Source organism: Caretta caretta, chromosome 2 (assembly GCF_965140235.1).
Source record: "Caretta caretta isolate rCarCar2 chromosome 2, rCarCar1.hap1, whole genome shotgun sequence".
In the NCBI taxonomy this organism is placed as follows: domain Eukaryota; kingdom Metazoa; phylum Chordata; order Testudines; family Cheloniidae; genus Caretta; species Caretta caretta.
The window spans coordinates 48,894,944-48,917,639 of record NC_134207.1 but is presented as its reverse complement, the minus strand read 5'-3'; the positions used below and the strand labels follow the sequence as shown (position 1 = coordinate 48,917,639).

Below are 22,696 nucleotides of genomic sequence, written 5' to 3'. Positions count from 1 at the left end.
CCCGAACCTGGAGAGGCTTCACCTGAGAACATGGTTCCATCATGACAAACTGACCTGCTTGGAACATATCTGCACAAATGGAAGTGATTCAAAATAAACAATCCAGGGCTGTTACCGCTCCCTTACTTACGATATTAGACTACATCTTGGAGCTAAAGAAATCTGGACTATCCCTTAGTTCAATCAGAGTACACCTTGCAGCTATTACCGCTTTTCACTGCAAGGTGGACAAGATATCTATATTTGCCCATCCTCTTCCCAAATGCTTTCATAAGGGTATCAGAAATGTCTATCCTGAAATACGAGTACCCACCCCACCTTGGGACTTGAACTTGGTACTACGCTGCCTTAATGGGGCCCCATTCCAATCGTTAGAAACATGTTCTCTGGCACATCTATCGATGAAGGTAGTCTTCTTAGTCGCTATCATGTCTTCCTGCCAAGTGGGAGAGCTAGGGGTCCTCATGGCACACCCACCATACATCATCTTTTTCATGGACAATGTCACCCTAAGACCTCATCCTAAATTTTTATCCCAAATACCACCTTCTTCCTTAAACCTCATGGGAGCAAACGGGATTCAATACTACACTCTCTGGACGTCTGACGCACACTAGCATTCTACCTTGAAAGAACTAAGCCCTTCAGAAAGTCACCGAGGCTTTTTATTTTGACTTTGGAACTATCTAAGTATTCTGCTATTTCCAAACAGAGACAATCTAAATGGATTTCTTGGTGCATCCAACTTTGTTACCGACAGAAAGATTTACAACCCCCAGCGGGGATCTGAACCCACTCCACTAGATTCTTATAAACCTCAGCCTTTCTAAACAATGTACTGATCATGGACATATGCAAAGCGGCCACCTGGGCATCTGCACACACCTTCGCAGAACACTACGCAATCAACCAGAGCTTGAGATTGGATGCATTGTTATGACTTATTATATTGTCATCAATTATCCATGCAACTTCAAAGCCCCTTTTGCCACTGAGGAGCAGCACCCACAGAGACACTCCTCAAAGAAGAAAAGCAATAACTGTGAGCAGTAACTGGGGTTCTTTGAGATGGGTGTCCCTGTGGGTGCTCCACTACTCACCATCTTGGCCTCTACTTTAGAATTCAATTTCTGGACTGTGCAGTAGAGAAGGAACTGAAGGGGGTCTGGTTGCACGGTGCTAGATAGACGCTGACAGAGGCGCAAGACTGGGTCGTGCATGTGCTCTCTCAGACGAGCACTGCTGCTGAAATTCTCTTATTAAAGGCCCAGGGACACACATTCACCTGAAGTGGAGCACCCAGAGGGACACCCATCTCGAAGAACCTCCGTTACAGCACAGGGGAGTAACCACCTCTTCTGGGCTTGAGGAAATTCAGTGCATTCATACATCAGTTCACGTTCAGAATGATAACCCTTACCTCAATAATCTTATCTCTAAATCCACAGGACTGCATCTGTTGATCTCTAGGATGCATATTTCAATCCACCCAGCCCACAGGATATTCCAAAGATGTATAATCGGGGCTTCATATTTCCAGTACTGAGTCCTACCATTCAAGTTATCAGTAGCCTCTGTAGTCTTCATAATGGCTTGCTATACTGGCAGAACATTTAAGGTGACAAGACATACAAGTTTGCTCTTACCTAAACAACAGACTTCTTTGAGGGAGCTCTTCTCAGCAGGTCACAGACAGCATTCATCATATAGCTCTTCACCACATTGGGGCTCAAATTCATCAAGAAAAAGTAAACCTTAGTGACAACCCAGAAGACGGAATTTATAGGGGCACTTCTAGAGTCTTATGGCAGCAAGAGAATACTCTATTTAGACCAGATTCCAGGCTATGGCAGATCTCATAGATCAGTTAGAAAGTCATTCTCAGACAATAGTGAGGATATATCCAAGGTTGCTGGGTCAGCTGGCCTCATGCATATTCACCACAGAACATGTCAGTTTTCACCTCTGGTGTATGTAGGGGTCACTGAAGTCCATATACCTGCTGAAAAAGTTCCACGTTGACATGTGAGCTCAAATTTCTCGAACCCCTAATGCCATTAAATTGGTGGAAGAATGCTGTTCAGGTATGCAGGATTCTCTCTAATTCTACCCACAAAGATCGTAGGAACATATGCCTCCAACATTTACACCAGCATTAAACTCAAGGTTGTGTGAGGAATCTCGTCTGCACATAAATATCCCAGAGCTCATGGCAATGCCTGTGGAATTAGTACATCTGTCATCAGATCACTCCAAAAGCCATACATCCGTTAAGATTGCAGAACACATTAACGAATCACCTGAGGAGGCAATTTTTATGCAACTCCAAGTGGCAGTAAAGGATTCTGTTATTCAGAGGGTTTTTCATAGGTGGAGTCACCCGAAAGTAATATTTGCCACAGACATACTTTTTGTTTATCATTCTTGGGCAGAGGGCGGGACTAAGCACTATATCATCCTGGGATGTATTCCTTGTCTCTTGGGCACCTGGAGTAATGTACGTGAATTTAGGAAATTCAGGCAAGAGGCTGATATAATGATCCTCATAGCACCAGTTTGGTCCAGGCAATTCTAGTACCCAAATCTCTTGAGGCTCTTGGTTCAATCTCCAGTAACACTTCTTGTGGCTCCAGACATAACTTCCCAGAATGGGACCTTCTAACATCCAAAGCCTGGATGCCGGTTGGTTAATTACATCCAGAGATTTTGATCTAAAATGTTCTGAACAGTCTCATCCAAAGCGGGAAAGTTTCTGCAAGAGGATTTGTGTAGTGAAGTGGAAAAGGTTCTCTGTCTGGGCAGAATAACGTCACCCCTCTCTCACAGAGTCTGATGTTCCTCATATTTTGGATGACTTCCTGTCATTGAAAAATTCAGGACTTTTGATCAGTTCTATAACAGTGCACCTGCTGATTATATCAGTCTACTCTCCCCCTGTCCAAGATCACTTGGTATTTTTCATAGTTGGATTCCCTATGGATTTAATGTATGTATTCCCAGTGCAGGAACCCCCTCTGTTATGGAATCACAGTGTGGCTCTAGCTGGGTTGATTGAGTCCCCCTTTTCTAGTTTTTGGCATCATGCTTCTTATATATCTGCCAATGCAAACAGGCCTCTTAGTGACAGTTATTTCAGCCTGCAGGGTAGGTAAATTATAAGCACTCATGGTGGACCCTTTTTATACTATTTTCTGTAAAGACAAGGTCATGTTCACACCCTAGCTTACATTTCTTCCCAAACTGATTTCCAACTTCCACTTAAACTTGATTATACTTACCCTGTTTTCTTTCCTAAGCCCTACTCTAGCCAAGGGGGATTTAGGAGGTCACACCTTGGATGTACTCAGGTACTTGTCATTCTACCTGAGTAGAACTAAATTCTTTCCCTGAAACTATTTACTGCCTTTGCAAAGAGAATGAAGGTTCAAGCGATGTCTTCCCAAAGATTATCAAAATGGGTCTTGGATTACTTTAAACTCCTGTTATCGGCTAGTTTGTTTAGAACCTTCTGGGCAGATCAAGCCTCTTTCCACTTGAGCACAAGCAGCTTCTGAGGCTTCTTTTAGAAATGTTCCTACCTCCAATACATGTAGAGCTGCTGCTTGGGGATCAATACATACTTTTACTAAATATTCTTTTGTAGAGGTATCTAGGTCAGTTGCCTGTTTTTGTACAGCTGTCTTCATCTTTATTCATATAGACACGAATCACCCACCTCTGATATATCAAAGTAAAGCTTGCGAGTCTCGTAGAGTGGAATGTATTTGGGTAAGCACTCGAAGGATTATTGATCTTACAGTAGCTGTGGCTTTTAGAGATGTTGTCCATATATATTCCATTACCTTCCCTCCTTTTCTTCTACTGCAGAGTCTAGTACCACATGGATTCTCTGTTGTCAATGAATTGAGGGTTGGTTGGCCTTACTGCACTTTGTACTCCCTTGGGTGCGGGGCATGAAGGCACTCAAGGTATTGAGTGCTGCCCCAACAGATGCATCTGGCCAAAAAGTTCCAACTGAGTGCATGGGGTACATGCACACCAAAAGTAAAATATATACATAAGGATACCACATCTGGAAGAACCAGTTATTGTAAGGTAAGTGACTATTCTATCATTTAAAAACAAAGTAAATCTTTAGTCTTTTCCTTGCAGAAATAGGTGTCCAAAATGGAAACTGAGGATGCTATGCAAAAACCTACCAGAAGGTTTGCAGGGAGGGCCAGTGAAATTCCTAAGGCTACATGGAGATTCTCACTTCCATGCAGACCTTAGGAGGCCCACAGGAAAGTGAGGGGGCCCCGATCTCTCTCATTCTCACTCTTTCCCAAGCTAAGGCATAACTAAACGAAAAGATTATTTTGAATAACAAATCAGCCATACTTAAGGCTAAGATGTAGTCACAGGTATTTTTGGTAAAAGTCATGGACAGGTCATGGGCAATAAATAAAAATTCATGGCCCGGGACCCGTCCATGACTTTTACTAAAAATATCTCTGACTAAATATATCTCTGACTAAATCTCTACTTCTGGGGTCCCGCTGCTCCGGGGGGACCCCAGCTGGGGGGCAGGGAGGGCTGCTCCAATGCTGGTTGACTGCCCCTGGCCACCATTCCTGGGGAACCACTCTCCAGATGGCCTCCAGCTGCCCTGGAACCACTGCTGCTCCGGCGGTTCCCAGGCACCCCCCAGGCCACTGCTCGGGAGCTTCCCAGAGTCAGCCACACTGGCTGCTGTTCCAGCCGTCCCTGGAGCCATCTGCCTGGGGCCGCCCGAGCAGCGGCTGGTGCGGCTGGCCCAGGGCAGTCCCAGGGACCAATGCTCAGATGCTCCGTGGGGCCTCCCCCAAGGACCGCTGCTTGGGCGGTCCCCGGAGCCAGTCGCACCAGCCGCTGCTCAGGCGGTCTCCAGAGCCAACTGCCCAGGGCTGCCCAAGCAGTGGCCAGTGCAGCTGGTTCTGGTTTGGCCCCCAGGACCACTGCTCGAGTGGTCGATGGGACCAGCTGCACCAGCCACTGCTCGGGCGGTTCCCAGAGCTAGTTGGCCCCGAGCCTTCTGAGCAGTGGTCAGTGCGGCTGGCCACGGGGACTGCCAGTCATGCCAACTGCTCGGGTGGCTCTAGAGGCAGCCACACCAGCCTCTGCGGAAGTCACAGAAAGTCATGGAATCTGTAACTTCTGCTACCTCCGTTAAAGAATCGGAGCCTTAGCCATACTCAGTCTTCCACAGGCATATAAGTTTCAAACAGCAGCAGAACCACTGAGATTTCACTGCACATGAGAAAAAAGTCCACAGGAAGACTATGCAGGGGTAGTCTACACCCCAAATATTATAGCAATAATGACCTTCCATAAAAAGTTAGATTCTGAATCTGTTCTTCATCCATTGGATGTATTCATTTCCTCTGTAAGTTATGCATACACCATCAGAACTTTGACAGTGGTGTCCATCAAGATTGTGTGCAGACCCTGCTTAATTTCATGTGCCCCACCTCCAAACTTCTTATATTAGGGAGCTTAGCCACAGCTGTCACTCAGTTCCTTCCGACTACCATAGACCTTGAGCAAGAACTCAGTGGTGTTAAGTTACCCTGTTGCGTCCCATGTAGGGAATTTCTAGGTATGTCTTTTTCATTTTAACTAATTAGCTAGTTTGTCTAATTTTAATAGTGTTAAAAGATGGCAATAAATGTGCCCACAACTTGAGCCTTGTTAGGCCTTTTTTCTTTGAGCCTCTCCTGCTTAGGGTTGGGCCTTCCTTCTTGTTTCAAGGCATGTACGAAGTCCAGTATTAAACCATGTCCTTTCAGTGAGGTCACCATGTCTTGGTTGAAACGAGTGCAGTATCTGCTGATTCAGCTGGGGCAGAGGCATGATCCTGAATGCTGCTCCATATGTTGGGCTTTTTCCAAATGCTCATGTTGAATTCAAGAGCTACCTCAAACTGCAACTGTTGGAGGGAGCCACGAAGGCCTTTTTTCCCAGTACCAAGCATTTGAGGATCTTGGTGATTGAGGCCTTAATCCCAATGTGTCAAATCTGATGCCAGCAGTCAAGATGGCTCCAGGCTTGAAGAAAACTCTGATGTCTTAAACACTCTAGAACTTTAGCCAGTACAGGAGCCACTAAAGGCAAGGGTCATTTCAGACAGCTTTTGAGAAGTTCTTCAAACTGGTGCCACTTTCTTAAATCTAGCATTTAAGCTTGGAAAGGGGCCAGTTTTATCATAGCAACACAGCATCAGTTTCTTTATGGAGTCTGTGACGGGTTTGATCACAGAAACCCCCTTGGGACTGCCACCTGATGTGCTGACACTACCTCTGAGCCCGTTTTCTCTGCCAGTTTGGGCCTCCAGAACCCTGCCTTGTTGAGTCAGACATGCCAGTCTGCTCCAATACAGACCCAGGGTCTGAACCACGCGCCCCAGAGCTGCAGACTTAACTGAAAACAGCTTAAGAAGTGCTCCTGTTTCCAGCACCCAGACACCCAGCTCCCAATGGGATCCAAACCCTAAATGAATCCTTTACACTCTGTATAAAGTTTATACAGGATAAACTCATGAATTGTCCGCCGTCTATAACAGAGAGAGATGTGCACAGCTGTTTGCTCCCCCAGGTATTAATTACTTACTCTGGGTTAATTAATAAGTAAAAGTGATTTTATTAAGTATAAAAAGTAGGATTTAAGTGGTTTCAAGTAATAACAGACCGAACAAAGTAAGTTACCAAGCAAAATAAAACAAAACATGCAAGTCTAAGCCTAATACATTAAGAAACTGATTACAGATAAAATCTCACCCTCAGAGATGTTCCAATAAGCTTCTTTCACAGACTGGACTTCCTCCTAGACTGGGCCCAATCCTTTCCCCTGGTACAGTTCTTGTTAGCTCCAGCTCTGGTAGTAAATAGGGCATTTTTCATGGCTGGAACCCATTTTGTTCAGTTCCACCCCCTTATAGAGCTTTGGCACAAGGCAGGAATCTTTTGTCTTTCTGGGTTCCCATCCCTCCTCCTAAATGGAAAAGCACCAGGTTTAAGATAGATTCCAGTACCAGGTGACATGGTCATGTGTCCTGTGAGACCCCAGGTCTTCATTCTTCCTGGCCTGACTCAAAGGAAGGCTTGCAAGTAAACAGCCATTGACAACCAATTGTCCTAGTTGATGGGAGCCATCAAGATTCCAAACCACCATTAATGGCCTACACTTTGCATAATTACAGTAGGACCTCAGGTTTCAGAGTAGCAGCCGTGTTCGTCTGTATCTTTAAAAAGAACAGGAGTACTTGTGGCACCTTAGAGACTAACAAATTTATTTGAGCATAAGTTTTCGTGAGCTACAGCCCACTTCATCGGATGCATGCAGTGGAAAATGCAGTAGGACGATTTTATATACACAAAGAACATGAAACAATGGGTGTTACCATGCACAGTATAACGAGAGTGATCCGTTAAGGTGAGCTATTATCAGCAGGAGAGGAAAAAAAACCTTTTGTAGTGATAATCAAGATGGGCCATTTCCAGCAGTTGACAAGAACGTGTGAGGAACAGTAGGGGGGAAAAATAAACATGGGGAAATAGTTTTACTTTGTGTAATGACACATCTGCTCCCAGTCTTTATTCAAGCCTAATTTAATGGTGTCCAGTTTGCAAATTAATTCTAATTCAGCAGTCTCTTGTTGGAGTCTGTTTTTGAAGGTTTTTTTGTTGTAATATTGCGACTTTTAGGTCTGTAATCAAGTAATCATTACACAAAATAAAACTACTTCCCCATGTTTGTTCCCCCCCCCCACCCCCGCACTGTTCCTCACATGTTCTTGTCAACTTCTGGAAATGGCTCATCTTGATTATCACTACAAAAGGTTTTTTTTCCCCTCCTGCTGGTAATAGCTCACCTTAACTGATCACTCTCCTTATAGTGTGCATGGTAACACCCATTGTTCCATGTTCTATGTGTATATAAAATCGTCCTACTGTATTTTCCACTGCATGCATCCGATGAAGTGGGCTGTAGCCCATGAAAGCTTATGCTCAAATAAATTTGTTAGTCTCTAAGGTGTCACAAGTACTCCTGTTCTTTTAGTAGGACCTCAGAGTTTTATTTTCATATTTCTAGTTTCAGATGCAAGAATGATACATTTATACGAATAAGATGGCCACACTCAGTAGATTATAAGCTTTGTAATGATACCTTACAAAAGACCTTTTGCATGAAGCATATTCCAGTTATGTTATATTCACACTCGTTAACATATTTTCGTAAAATCACATGGAGTGCAATGTCACAGAATCTACATAGCAGGTGTTCCCTGGCATGATGATTCCCCCTTACAGCCAAGAGTCTCAAGACTCAGCACAATCTTGTGATCTGAATGGGGCCAAAATAGGTTGAGTGTCAGTAGCATATGCTTGAAAATGCCCCGAAAGAGAGAAGGGAAGACCAGCAAGGATTCCTTGCTAGCAACCACAGAAAAAGAGCTGGATGTAGAGGAGCTGCAAAAGTGCCTTGTGCTTAGAATCACAGAATATCAGGGTTGGAAGGGACCTCAGGAGGTCATCTAGTCCAACCCCCTGCTCAAAGCAGGACCAATCCACAATTAAATCATCCCAGCCAGGGCTTTGTCAAGCCTGACCTTAAAAACTTCTAAGGAAGGAGATTCTACCACCTCCCTAGGTAACGCATTCCAGTGTTTCACCACCCTCCTAGTGAAAAAGTTTTTCCTAATATCCAACCTAATCCTCCCCCACTGCAACTTGAGACCATTACTCCTTGTCCTGTCCTCTTATACCACTGAGAATAGTCTAGAACCATCCTCTCTGGAGCCAGGTCTCAGGTAGTTGAAAGCAGCTATCAAATCCCCCCTCATTCTTCTCTTCTGCAGACTAAACAATCCCAGTTCCCTCAGCCCCTCCTCATAAGTCATGTGTTCCAGACCCCTAATCATTTTTGTTGCCCTTCGCTGGACTCTCTCTAATGTATCCACATCCTTCTTGTAGTGTGGGGCCCAAAAGTGGACACAATACTCCAGATGAGGCCTCACCAATGTCGAATAGAGGGGGACGATCACGTCCCTCGATCTGCTCACTATGCCCCTACTTATACATCCCAAAATGCCATTGGCCTTCTTGGCAACAAGGGCACACTGTTGACTCATATCCAGCTTCTCGTCCACTGTCACCCCTAGGTCCTTTTCCGCAGAACTGCTGCCTAGCCATTCGGTCCCTAGTCTGTAGCTGTGCATTGGGTTCTTCCGTCCTAAGTGCAGGACCCTGCACTTATCCTTATTGAACCTCATCAGATTTCTTTTGGCCCAATCCTCCAATTTGTCTAGGTCCCTCCGTATCCTGTCCCTGCCCTCCAGTGTATCTACCACTCCTCCCAGTTTAGTATCATCCGCAAATTTGCTGAGAGTGCAATCCACACCATCCTCCAGATCATTTATGAAGATATTGAACAAAACCGGCCCCAGGACCGACCCCTGGGGCACTCCACTTGACACCGGCTGCCAACTAGACATGGAGCCATTGATCACTACCCATTGAGCCCGACAATCTAGCCAACTTTCTACCCACCTTATAGTGCTTTCATCCAGCCCATACTTCTTTAACTTGCTGACAAGAAGACTGTGGGAGTCAAAAGCTTTGCTAAAGTCAAGAAACAATACATCCACTGCTTTCCCTTCATCCACAGGACCAGTAATCTCATCATAGAAGGCGATTAGATTAGTCAGGCATGACCTTCCCTTGGTGAATCCATGCTGACTGTTCCTGATCACTTTCCTCTCATGTAAGTGCTTTAGGATTGATTCTTTGAGGACCTGCTCCATGATTTTTCCGGGGACTGAGATGAGGCTGACTGGCCTGTAGTTCCCAGGATCCTCCTTCTTCCCTTTTTTAAAGATTGGCACCACATTAGCCTTTTTCCAGTCATCTGGGACTTCCCCCGTTCGCCACGAGTTTTCAAAGATAATGGCCAATGGCTCTGCAATCACAGCCGCCAATTCCTTTAGCACTCTCGGATGCAACGCGTCCAGCCCCATGGACTTGTGCACGTCCAGCTTTTCTAAATAGTCCCTAACCACCTCTTTCTCCACAGAGGGCTGGCCATCTACTCCCCATGCTGTGATGCCCAGCGCAGCAGTCTGGGAGCTGACCTTGTTAGTGAAGACAGAGGCAAAAAAAGCATTGAGTACATTAGCTTTTTCCACATCCTCTGTCACTAGGTTGCCTCCCTCATTCAGTAAGGGGCCCACACTTTCCTTCACCTATGTCTAAACTTGGGATCTCTGTCTTAATGCAGCTTTATTGATGAAATTGTGATTTCTGTGGCATTAAGGGTTTTGGGTTGGGATTTAAATTCCAGAAAAATAAATCTATCTTATTTTCATGTGACTACAGTTGGTCATTAAACACAGACTTTTTCATATGCTGATGTCCATAATCCTGTTTGTATAGTCTGTAGTCTAGAGCAGAGCAATCTGAAAGATTTGTATGAAGAACATACACATAGATAAGAATTCTAATTCCTACATTAACAGAAGTAAGTTTGAAAAACAACTCAAACTCATACGTTTGAGTCAAGAGAACTCTTCCTTCTGTGGAAGTTTTTTCACATATATACACCATAACATCACAAGCAGTGGTGTATTTGGGTTTGCTAGGCCTAATATTTGCGTAATTAAATATAGAGAACCATATACAATGAGCTTACTTATTAAGACATTTTGGGGCTGAATTATTTTGATATTTTTCCTTTTTAACCGGAAGACTAATAGTGGTAAGTAGAACTGAGAAAATAATGGATTTTTTTGCTTGAGGGACTGAACCACAAAATCCAGTGGGGAAGAAACGGGCCGGGGGGACCAAGTTCAATTTGAATTGAAACAAATTTTTCCTGAAACTGAAAAATTTGGGTGAGGGGAATTAAATTTACCCAGATGTTTCAGGTCAGTCCAAAACACATTTTTTCATCATTTTGGTTCATTTAGGCAGTTTTCAGGTGGTGGTCATCTTTTTTGGGGGGGAGGGTGTAAAAATTGGCCAAGTTTGAGTTTGAAATGCTGTTTCTAAATGTTTTGACGTAGTATAAATAAAAAGTTTTTTGTTTTTGTTTTTTCCTCAATTTTTGCCTTGGTCTGGGCTATTTGTCTAATGTTATCCATATTTGTGAGTAGTTTCCAAGTATCAAAACAGAATTTTTCAGCGAAAAATCTGTCAAAATTTTTTTTGCCCAGGTCTAGTAACAAGGTGATTGTGAGTAGTATACAATCTTCTGTAGTAGTATACCCTCCTATTGCAGAAGTCACAAAATGATGAAATAATTATTAGGATGAAAAAGGAGGAAACCGTACTGAAAACTGGCAAATTAATCTTGTCTTCCCACTGCTGTTTGCAATATTAATTAAAGTGTATTGGCCAAAAACATAATTGGGGAGAAAAGATAACGAAAATAAATATTTCTGCTCTGTATCAGAGGTGCAGGGAACAGATGTAGTCACGCCTGAGAACATTCTTTTGATTCTACTAGCATCTCAGGAGGATGTTAAACAGCAACTATTAAAGCAGGTTAGAGTTGGTTGAGGAGCTTGCTGGACGTCTTGGAACACTGGGGACGCTACAAAAGACTGGAAAAAAGCTACAGTTGTGCCAGTGTTTAAAAAGGATAAATGGGATGACCCTGACCTGGGTAATTATAGGCTTGTCAGTCTGACCTCAATTTCAGGCAGGATAATGGAGTGTCTGATACAGGACTCAATTAATAAAGAATTAAAGTAGAGTAATATAACTCTAATGCCAGTCAAGCTGGGTTTATGGAATATAGTTTCACAGGATATAACTTGATACTTTTTTTTACGGGATTACAAGTTTAGTTGATAAAGGTGATAATGGTGTTCTGATATACTTAGAATTCTGTAAGGCATTTGACTTGATACTGCATGACATTTTGATTTAAAAAAAAAAAAATCCCAGAACAATATAAAATTAACATGGCACACATTAAATGGGTTAAAGCTGGTTAACTGATAGGTCTCAAAATGACAGGTTTCAGAGTAACAGCCGTGTTAGTCTGTCTTTGCAAAAAGAAAAGGAGTACTTGTGGCACCTTAGAGACTAACCAATTTATTTGAGCATGAGCTTTCGTGAACTACAGCTCATTTCATCGGATGCATACCGTGGAAACTGCAGTAGTAGGTCTCAAAATGTAATTTTAAAAGGAGAATCGTCATTGAGCGAATGTGTTTTTAGTGAAGTCCTGCAGGAATTGGGTCTTAGCCATAGACTATTTAAACATTTTTATCATGATTTGGAAAAAAACATCAAATCATCACTGATAAAGTTTGCAGGTGACACAAAAATTGGGGGAATGTGCAAGAATGAAGAGTTCAGATCACTGAGCGATCTGGATTGCTTGGTAAGATGGATAGAAACAAACAGTATGCTCTAGGAATTATTTTGGGCAAGTTCTAAAAACATATGAATGGCCAGACCAATGGCGTGTCTAGCCCACTATCCTGTCTTCTGACAGTGGCCAATGCAAGATGCTTGAAAGGGAATGAACAGCACAAGGGCAATCATCCAGTGATCCATCCCCAGTTGTCCAGTCCCGGCATTTGGCAGTCAAAGTCTTGGGGACACCCACAGCATGGGGTTGCATCCCTGATCATCATGGCTAATAGCTATCCTCCATGAACTTTTCAAATTCTGTTTTGAATCCAGTTATAGTTTTGGTCTGCACAGCATCCCCTGGCATCGAGTTCCACAGGTTAGCTGAGTGTTGTGCAAAGAAGTACTTCCTTTTGTTTGTTTTAAACCTGTTGCCTGTTAATTTCATTCGGTGACCTCTGGTTCTTGTGCTATGTGAAGGGTTAAATAACCCTTACTTTCTCCACACCATTCATAATTTTATAGACCTCTATCACATTCTCCCTTATGTTAGGGAGCTTATTCCTTCACCCACTTGCTTCCCTGGTCCTTCTCTCATGAACAGAGAGCAACAATACCCGAAGTCCAAAGGTGCAAACAATTCGATGTTTATTGGGGTGAACTTCCAGCAAGCATGATTCCAGTTTCCTTCTTTAATGTCCCCCTTCCCAGCTCTGACACCACAGAGCCTTACATCTGTGTCCCTGTTCCCATTCCTGCCAAACATGATTCCAATTTCCCCTCCCCCATTCTCCGTTCCCATCCCCCCCCCCACACCCACCCACCCACCCACTCACTCACTTCCTGATTCACTGCAGACTATATAGTAAAACTTGAGTTCTGCTTAGCTATACCTTAACCAGTCATTTTCCTGAAATTTAACTAACCAGTCCTAACATATTGTAACATGATCATGTAACCAATTATATCCCAGCACCTTAATTAGTTTACACCCAGCATAATTAATTATACAGCAGACAGAAACAATCACAGAACCAGACAGAGATTATACAGACAAACAATGGCAAAGTGGGAACTATAATGACAAAACAATACAGAAGTGAGGATTTCACATCCCAGCTATTGATAAGTGAGTTCTTGCCAGACAGGATGCTATCAAACTAAGTTTCCTTTTACATCTTCTAGGCACTTCCCTTTCTCTGGAGGCGATAGGCATTATCAGGACAGGATTGTATTCCTAACAGCCCAATAGCACCTTATTTCAATGGGACTAGTTTGGAATGTGAGCATGTGACTGGTCGCTTCCCAGCTTATGGCTGCCTCTGTTGCTTAGCCAGAGATCTCAGCCTAAGAACAGGGCCTTAGACTGTCACAATAAGAGAAGGACCTTACACTGGCAGACAATGATTTTTATTCTTTCTTTTATACCTCTATAACTAGCCAAGTGATAAGAATACACCTAAATTCTTAGAGTATAGGCCTTTACAGACAGGCCTGAATATCTATGTCCTAACACCTTAGTTGTCTCTTTTCTATGCTGAACAATCCCAATCTTTTTAATCTTTCCTCATATGGAAGCTGTTTTATATGCTGAATCATATTTTTCGCCCTTTGAACTTTTTCCATTTCTAATATATCTTTTTTGAGCTGGGCAACCAGAACTGCATGCAGTATTCAAAGTGTGGGAATACCATGGATTAATATAGTGGCATTATGATATTTTCTATTTTATTATGTATCCCTTTCCTGATGGATCCTAACGTTGTTAGCTTTTTTTAACTGCTGCACATTGAGTGGATGGTTTGAGAGAACTATCCATAATGATTCTAAGATCTCTTTCTTGAGCGGTAACAGCTAATTTAGACCCCATCACTCTGTATGTGTAGTTGGGATTATGTTTTCCAATGTGCATTACTTTGCATTTATCAACATTGAATTTCATTTGCCATTTTGTTGCCCAGTTCACCCATTTTTGTGATATCCCTTTGGATTCTGCTTTGGATTTAACTATCTCAAACAATTTTGTGCCATCTGCAAACTCTGCCACCTCGCTGTTTACCCTTTTTCCAGACTATTTATTAATATATTGAACAGCATTGGTCCCAAGACAGATCCCTCGGGGACATGGCTATTTACCTCACTCCGTTCTGAAAACTGACCATTTATTCCTACCCTTTATTTCCTATCTTTTAACCAGTTACTGATCCACAAGAAGACCTTCCCTCTTATGCCATGATGGCTTACTTAGTTTAAGAGCCTTTGGTGAGGAATCTTGTCAAAGGCTTTCTGAGAGTCCAAGTACACTATATCCACTAGAAAAAAGAAAAGGAGTACTAGTGGCACCTTAGAGACTAACCAATTTATCTGAGCATAAGCTTTCGTGGGCTACAGCCCACTTCGTTGGATGCATTCAGTGGAAAATACAGTGAGGAGATTTATATACACACAACATGAAAAAATGGGTGTTATCATACACACTGTAAGGAGAGTGATCACTTCAGATGAGCTATTACCAGCAGGAGAGCGGGGACGGACGGACGGACGAACCTTTTGTAGTGATAATCAAGGTGGGCCATTTCCAGCAGTTAACAGGAACATCTGAGGAATGGGGGTGGGAGGGGATAAACATGGGGAAATAGTTTTACTTTGTGTAATGACACATCCACTCCCAGTCTCTATTCAAGCCTAAGTTAATTGTATCCAGTTTTCAAATTAATTCCAATTCAGCAGTCTCTCGTTGGAGTCTGTTTTTGAAGTCTTTTTGTTGTAATATTGCGACCTTTAGGTCTGTAATCGAGTGACCAGAGAGATTGAAGTGTTCTCCGACTGGTTTTTGAATGTTATAATTCCTGACATCTGATTTGTGTCCATTTATTCTTTTACGTAGAGACTGTCCAGTTTGACCAATGTACATGGCAGAGGGGCATTGCTGGCACATGATGGCATATATCACATTGGTAGATGTGCAGGTGAACGAGCCTCTGATAGTGTGGCTGATGTGATTAGGCCCTATGATGGTGTCCCCTGAATAGATATGTGGACACAGTTGGCAACAGGCTTTGTTGCAAGGATAGGTTCCTGGGTTAGTGGTTCTGTTGTGTGGTGTGTGGTTGCTGGTGAGTATTTGCTTCAGGTTGGGGGGGCTGTCTGTAGGCAAGGACTGGCCTGTCTCCCAAGATCTGTGAGAGTGATGGGTCGTCCTTCAGGATAGGTTGTAGATCCTTGATGATGCGTTGGAGAGGTTTTAGTTGGGGGATGAAGGTGACGGCTAGTGGCGTTCTGTTACTTTCTTTGTTGGGCCTGTTCTGTAGTAGGTGACTTCTGGGTACTCTTCTGGTTCTGTCAGTTCCGCACAGACACACCCCTGGAACCCTGACCTGGGGTATTCTGTCTGCTACCCAAGATCCATAAACCTGGAAATCCTGGATGCCCCATCATCTCAGGCATTGGCACTCTGACAGCAGGATTGTCTGGCTGTGTAGACTCCCTCCTCAGGCCCTACGCTACCAGCACTCCCAGCTACCTTCGAGACACCACTGACTTCCTGAGGAAACTACAATCCATCGGTGATCTTTCTGAAAACACCATCCTGGCCACTATGGATGTAGAAGCCCTCTACACCAACGTTCCACACAAAGATGGACTACAAGCTGTCAGGAATCATAGAATCATAGAATATAAGGGTTGGAAGGGACCCCAGAAGGTCATCTAGTCCAACCCCCTGCTCAAAGCAGGACCAATTCCCAGTTAAATCATCCCAGCCAGGGCTTTGTCAAGCCTGACCTTAAAAACCTCTAAGGAAGGAGATTCTACCACCTCCCTAGGTAACGCATTCCAGTGTTTCACCACCCTCATAGTGAAAAAGTTTTTCCTAATATCCAATCTAAACCTCCCCCACTGTAACTTGAGACCATTACTCCTCGTTCTGTCATCTGATACCATTGAGAACAGTCTAGAGCCATCCTCTTTGGAACCCCCTTTCAGGTAGTTGAAAACAGCTATCAAATCCCCCCTCATTCTTCTCTTCTGCAGGAACAGTATCCCCGATAATGTTACGGCAAACCTGGTGGCTGAACTTTGTGACTTTGTCCTCACCCATAACTATTTCACATTTGGGGAGAATGTATACCTTCAAATCAGCGGCGCTGCTATGGGTACCCGCATGGCCCCACAGTATACCAACATTTTTATGGCTGACTTGGAACAACGCTTCCTCAGCTCTCGTCCCCTTATGTCCCTACTCTACTTGCGCTATATTGATGACATCTTCATCATCTGGACCCATGGAAAAGAAGCCCTTGAGGAATTCCACCATGATTTCAACAATTTCCATCCCACCATCAACCTCAGCCTGGTCCAGTCCACACAAGAGATCCACTTCCTGGACACTACGGTGCTAATAAGCGATGGTCACATAAACACCACCCTATACCGGAAACCTACTGACAGCTATTCCTACCTACATGCCTCCAGCTTTCACCCAGACCACACCACACGATCCATCGTCTACAGCCAAGCTCTACGATACAACCGCATTTGCTCCAACCCCTCAGACAGAGACAAACAACTGCAAGAGCTCTATCAAGCATTCTTACAACTACAATACCTACCTGCTGAAGTGAAGAAACAAATTGACAGAGCCAGAAGAGTACCTAGAAGTACCTACTACAGGACAGGCCCAACAAAGATAATAACAGAATGCCACTAGCCATCACCTTCAACCCCCAACTAAAACCTCTCCAACGCATCATCAAGGCTCTACAACCCTGGTGGGGACAGACTATTGCTTAATAATAATACCACTTTCTTTTACAAATTTCCTTGCTAATTGCAGGAAAAACAGAAGAATTACCTCCAGGCTGTACTGATTTTGTTCTATAGTCAGGCTAGTGAATTATCCCACTCACTGGTCATTTATGAAATTCATGAGGTGGTGTACCTCAGTTTCCCCTCTTGTACAACAGACCATTTTTGCAATAGTTTCTCTGCTGTACCAAGCTTTAAGTTTATTCTCAGGTAATAGCTGAGACACAGCTTCAGATTTTAGCACTGCGCGCGCACACACACGCGCACACACACACCCCCCCTCGTAAGATTAACCTGTCCCCCTTATTTTCAGGCTTGACTTGTTTTTTCACCTCCCTTTCCTGGAGGGCCATAATCTGAGTCTTCTAGTAGCTTGTTTGCTGACCAAATGTATTCATTATTTGCAGCTCCTTTGTGCCCATCAGCTAGGTAACTTGCATTTACACAGAGGCTTACTAGCTTGCTTTTGGATCCAAAGCTTTTAGCAGCTCAGACACTGTCTTAAAAGGGAAACATTTTACTTCCACTAGAGTTCTGATTACTTTCCACTTTCATCTCCTGCTCCAAAACACACACAGATCTGAAAAAGAAAGCACAACCTATTGTGGTCCCTTTTGGAGCCCTAATAGGATTTTAATTAAGTACCATGTTTTATTTGCATTTCTTTTACCCCTTCCCCAATATACGCTGCACACGTCCTGGGAAAATGCATATTCCTTCCATATAGTTTAACCTCCATAACATTATATTAGCCATAATAATTTTACACAAGGTGTAACTGCCTCCCCCATGCCCACACAGTTTTCATGCACACCCACCAAAGCAACAATCTGATCCCCCAGAGCCACCCCAAGGCTCAGTGTTCCCATCATTCTTCCCCTTTTCCTTTTCTTTTACCACACAAAATTCTCTTTTGCCTAACATTTCTTGCACTGTGATTACTCTCTTTTACACAACTGTACCCCGATTACACTTCCATCTTGTACAACTAGACACAACCAAGGGCAGCCAAGTTAAGTTCCAATAGAAACCCCTTACATCCTTTAGTGATTTTGATTACATTACCCAATAGTCAAATAATTTTGATCAGATTCTCTCTCTGCCTGCTGCCTGCAGCAGTCCCTCATAGACCATTTCTGTGGGAAAAGGGCCCATTTTCCCTCAGAATAGCTGTAAAGGCTTCTGGGGACAGAAGCACAGTGGTGGTAGTAGCCACTCTACCTGACCCCCTTGGAAAATTTAATTACCAAGCTTCCATCCAATGTGACTGCACAGAGTTGCACATACAGTTACATTTATATAACTGGGTTTTATCATTAAACAGAAACTTTCTTCTTGACATCTCACATAAGTGTCCAAAGTACCCTCCATTAAAACTTCAGAAAAACAAAAGAGTGTAGAAAGGCAGGTTGCACTTTGAAACTTTTTTCCCCCCCTTCTTTCTCGCCACTCCCCCAGGACCAAGTCCCAGCTCCAGTCTCTAAAGGTAGTCTGTTAACTCTGCTTTTGACTTTAAACCCTGTTGTGCCAAATCACCTTTCACTACCCCTAACTAATTTACTACCCTTCAGCAGCCCTTGCTGAAGCAGCACCAAACTTGAAAGATTACTGGCAGCTTCCCATAATGCTGCCCTTGCTTCAAACCTCTCACAAGCAGACTGAAGTGCCTCCTTTCCATGGAAGGCATTCAGTCCCCATGGGCAGGGACCTTCTTCCACTACCCATATACCAAGGAGGGTGGGCTCCTCAGCCACCCCCTGTCCCTCTGGGTCCCCTAACACTTCCTCCATTTCCTTTTTAATCTCATCCCAGGTTGACCCCTGCACCTGGTATGGGTTCTAGTTCTTCCTTACCCATTTATCCAAAAAATCCTTTACCCTGGCTTGCCAGAACCTGCAACTGCCATCATGAGAGTTCGCGATACCTCCTCCAAGCAGCTGCGCGGACTGTTGGGGAGGGGAACTTACAGGCTGCCACTCACCTATCCAATGACATGCATCTGAGTCACCGGCACCAAGATGTTAGGGGGCTTATTCCTTCACCCACTTACTTCCCTGGTCCTTCTCGCATGAACAGAGAGCAACAATACCCGAAGTCCAAAGGTGCAAACAATTCGATGTTTATTGGGGTGAACTTCCAGCAAGCATGATTCCAGTTTCCTTCCTTAGTGTCCCCCTTCCCAGCTCTGACACCACAGAGCCTTACACCTGTGTCCCTGTTCCCATTCCTGCCCTTAGCCAAACATGATTCCAATTTCCCCTCCCCCATTCTCCGTTCCCATTCCCCCCCCCCCACACCCACCCACTCACTCACTCACTCACTCACTTTCTGATTCACTGCAGACTATATAGTAAAACTTGAGTTCTGCTTAGCTATACCTTAACCAGTCATTTTCCTGAAATTTAACTAACCAGTCCTAACATATTGTAACATGATCATGTAACCAATTATATCCCAGCACCTTAATTAGTTTACACCCAGCATAATTAATTATACAGCAGACAGAAACAATCACAGAACCAGACAGAGATTATACAGACAAACAATGGCAAAGTGGGAACTATAATGACAAGACAATACAGAAGTGAGGATTTCACATCCCAGCTATTGATAAGTGAGTTCTTGCCAGACAGGATGCTATCAAACTAAGTTTCCTTTTACATCTTCTAGGCACTTCCCTTTCTCTGGAAGTGACAGGCATTATCAGGACAGGATTGTATTCCTAACAGCCCAATAGCACCTTATTTCAATGGGACTAGTTTGGAATGTGAGCATGTGACTGGTCGCTTCCCAGTTTATGGCTGCCTCTGTTGCTTAGCCAAAGGCCTTAGCCTAAGAACAGGGCCTCAGACTGTCACAATAAGAGAAGGACCTTACACTGGCAGACAGTGATTTTGATTCTTTCTTTTATACCTCTAACTAGCCAAGTGATAAGAATACACCTAAATTCTTAAAGTACAGGCCTTTGCAGACAGGCCTGAATATCTATATCCTAACAGTGTCAAACTTGCCCAGGTCAATTCAGTTACTGATACATGTCATACTTAATAGTTTGCACTTAAAAGAAGAGCTGGAAGAGAAAAAAGGAAAATACAAAGGGGGGAATAAACAAAGAAAAACCCAGAAGACTGATTTTTTTTTTCTCTCTCATAGTAGTTGCACAGAATGCCTATCTTAAAATTTCCTTCCTGTGGTTAAGGGGACATGCCTCATCTATCTTAGCTACATCTAGGATATTGTTGGAAACCATATTGCTGTTACCTACCAAAATGAGTTTGATCTTTGAAATATGATTAGTGCTTTGGTAGACAGTTGGGATGCAATGACTTCAAGTCCTTTCTGTACTTCTCTGAAAGTGTCCTGTGGATAGACTTTAATGGGTTCAATTGAGCAGCTAGATTTGTTCAGCACTAAGCAGAGGTTGAAAAAGAGAAGAAGTCAGGTTGTTCTTCCATGGAATTTCTACTGAATCAATCCTTTAGATAGTAATTTTGTTGTTTTTCAGCAAGAAGTGTGCTCCAGTAATTATAAACAATCAATCTGTTTTTGTTTGTTTGTTAGTTTCTAGTGCCAAACTGAAAAGGAAAAAGAACTGGTTTGGAACAGCCATTTATACAGAATTAGTTGCAGATGGAGAAATCAAGAAAACAGCAAAATCAAATAGTTCTTCAAATCCAAAATGGGATGAACAGTTGACTGTGTAAGTAGAAAAGCTTTTTCTAACTTCGTAAAATATAATTTATTAATCAAACATTAGAGACAAATAGTTACCAAACTCTGCCGTTGGCTGCATACACACAACTTCCTTTAACTTCATTGAAAGTTGCATGTATCTAATGGCAATATTTGTCCTAAAATAACTATTGTTGCACATTGTGTATATGAGGTGTCTTGGCAAGTTTATTTCTAAACAGGAGTGGGATATCTTTATATACGCTTGATGCACGACTGTATATCTCTTGCACTGTGGACTCTGTTCAGCTCAGTCCATGCTGTGTAGGAATGCTTACAGGATGTTGCCAGCTGGATGCATCAGTAATCTTGTTCTCACCCATAGGAAAACAGAAATCCTGTTGCTGGATAGAGATTGTTTTGAGGAGGGTCATTCTTTCTTTGTGTTATCCTTCGAGAGGTACAGTCAGAGGTACTTCATCAAATTGAGAATCTTGATATTGCTTTTGACCACAAACATTTCATGGAAAGCCAATGATGTGGTATCTGCCATGTTCTAGGGTGCAGTTAATATCAATGAGAAGTAGAGTCATCACTTGTATTTCAACCCTGAATGCCCCAAAATGCTTCTGCTACTTGTGGCTCCGTGTCTGGGACATACATACAGACAGCATCCACTTCATGTTCTGTATGCTGTACAGCTCTGATTCAACCGATTTGAATCCAACAGCCAGCCAGCAGTTATCATAGACACACTTCTGTCTTTATTAGACATGGTTAATGTTAGCAGGTGATCCCAACACAACTCCAGTCCTGAACTTCCACAAACCTGTGTGCTCTGATATGTCCAGCCCTCTCCTGCAATATTCAGAGGAATAAGAAGACCAAACACACCAGTTTGCCACATTAACTGGAGTTGACATTAACTTTGGTACAACACAGCACTGTTAGTTTAATTGTAAAACAAGTTGATTAGCAAAAGAAGGTACGATTTTAAGTGAGTTCAAGTACAAGTGATAAAGTTATAGATGGTTACAAACAAATAAAAGTGAGAACACACATGAAAAGTCTAAAACTTCATCTAGTAAGTTTTGGTTCAAGACTTTGTTCAAGATGGCCTTTCTCTCCCACAGTCTTCCAGCAAGATAGCGATCGACCTTCTCCTTAGTCAGAGGTCCAAAGGTGCTGGTGTCTTTGTCTTTGTAGGTAAAAGAGATAATTTGGGGGTCTATGCCCCTTTCTTTTATAGTCCAGTGAATCTTGGAAGTGAATTCTTCTGAAGGATACCCCTCAAAGTAAAGGCTATTCTAGCTGTGGGGAAAGTGATATGGAGTCTGGTGGAGAAGGAAGCACTGTGCTCTTTCATCCCCCATTTGTGTTTGCTGAAATGAAAATTGTTCTATTTCTTGCCATCTCTTCTCTCTGCTGTCTTGATGAGTCAGTTTACTACTTATATGTAAAATGGGGTAAACACACACCCCTTTGTTTAGGGTAGTCCTGTCTGATAATTTTTTCCCTGGAAGGGCTGTCTGGTTTTGAACCTGTGCTAATAACATTATAGAGGGGGAATTCATGACTTTATATGTAAAGTTGCAACATACTTTTTATCATGATGATATTGACCAGGGAGGAGTTAGTTTTCAAATGATACCTTACAAGGCATATTTTGTACAAAGATTATTAGAATAATGTGCAAGGTGTGAATCCAAGGGTGGTTTGGGTCACAATATCAAGGTGCTTTAATTTCACAATTTGTGTTGAGAGCAGCTTCACTCATATGGCCTTGTGTAAACACTATAGACCATTGTGATGACAAGCTTACACTGTTGTCATTTTCTTTT

At 43.0% G+C, this 22,696-nt stretch overlaps 1 protein-coding gene across 5 annotated transcripts in view; it reads left to right on the top strand.

Annotated features, from left to right (window-relative positions):
• Window positions 1–22,696, top strand: part of WWP1 (WW domain containing E3 ubiquitin protein ligase 1) — a 172,087-nt gene that overhangs the window by 53,493 nt on the left and 95,898 nt on the right. For 4 of the 5 annotated variants that reach the window (XM_048841105.2, XM_048841107.2, XM_048841104.2 and 1 more), the window contains exon 3: window positions 20,745–20,883. The exons of the other annotated variant lie outside the window; for it this stretch is intronic. In XM_048841105.2, the coding sequence (XP_048697062.1) occupies window positions 20,745–20,883 (139 nt within the window). The remainder of the gene's footprint in view (window positions 1–20,744; window positions 20,884–22,696) is intronic. 5 annotated transcript variants of the gene reach the window in all.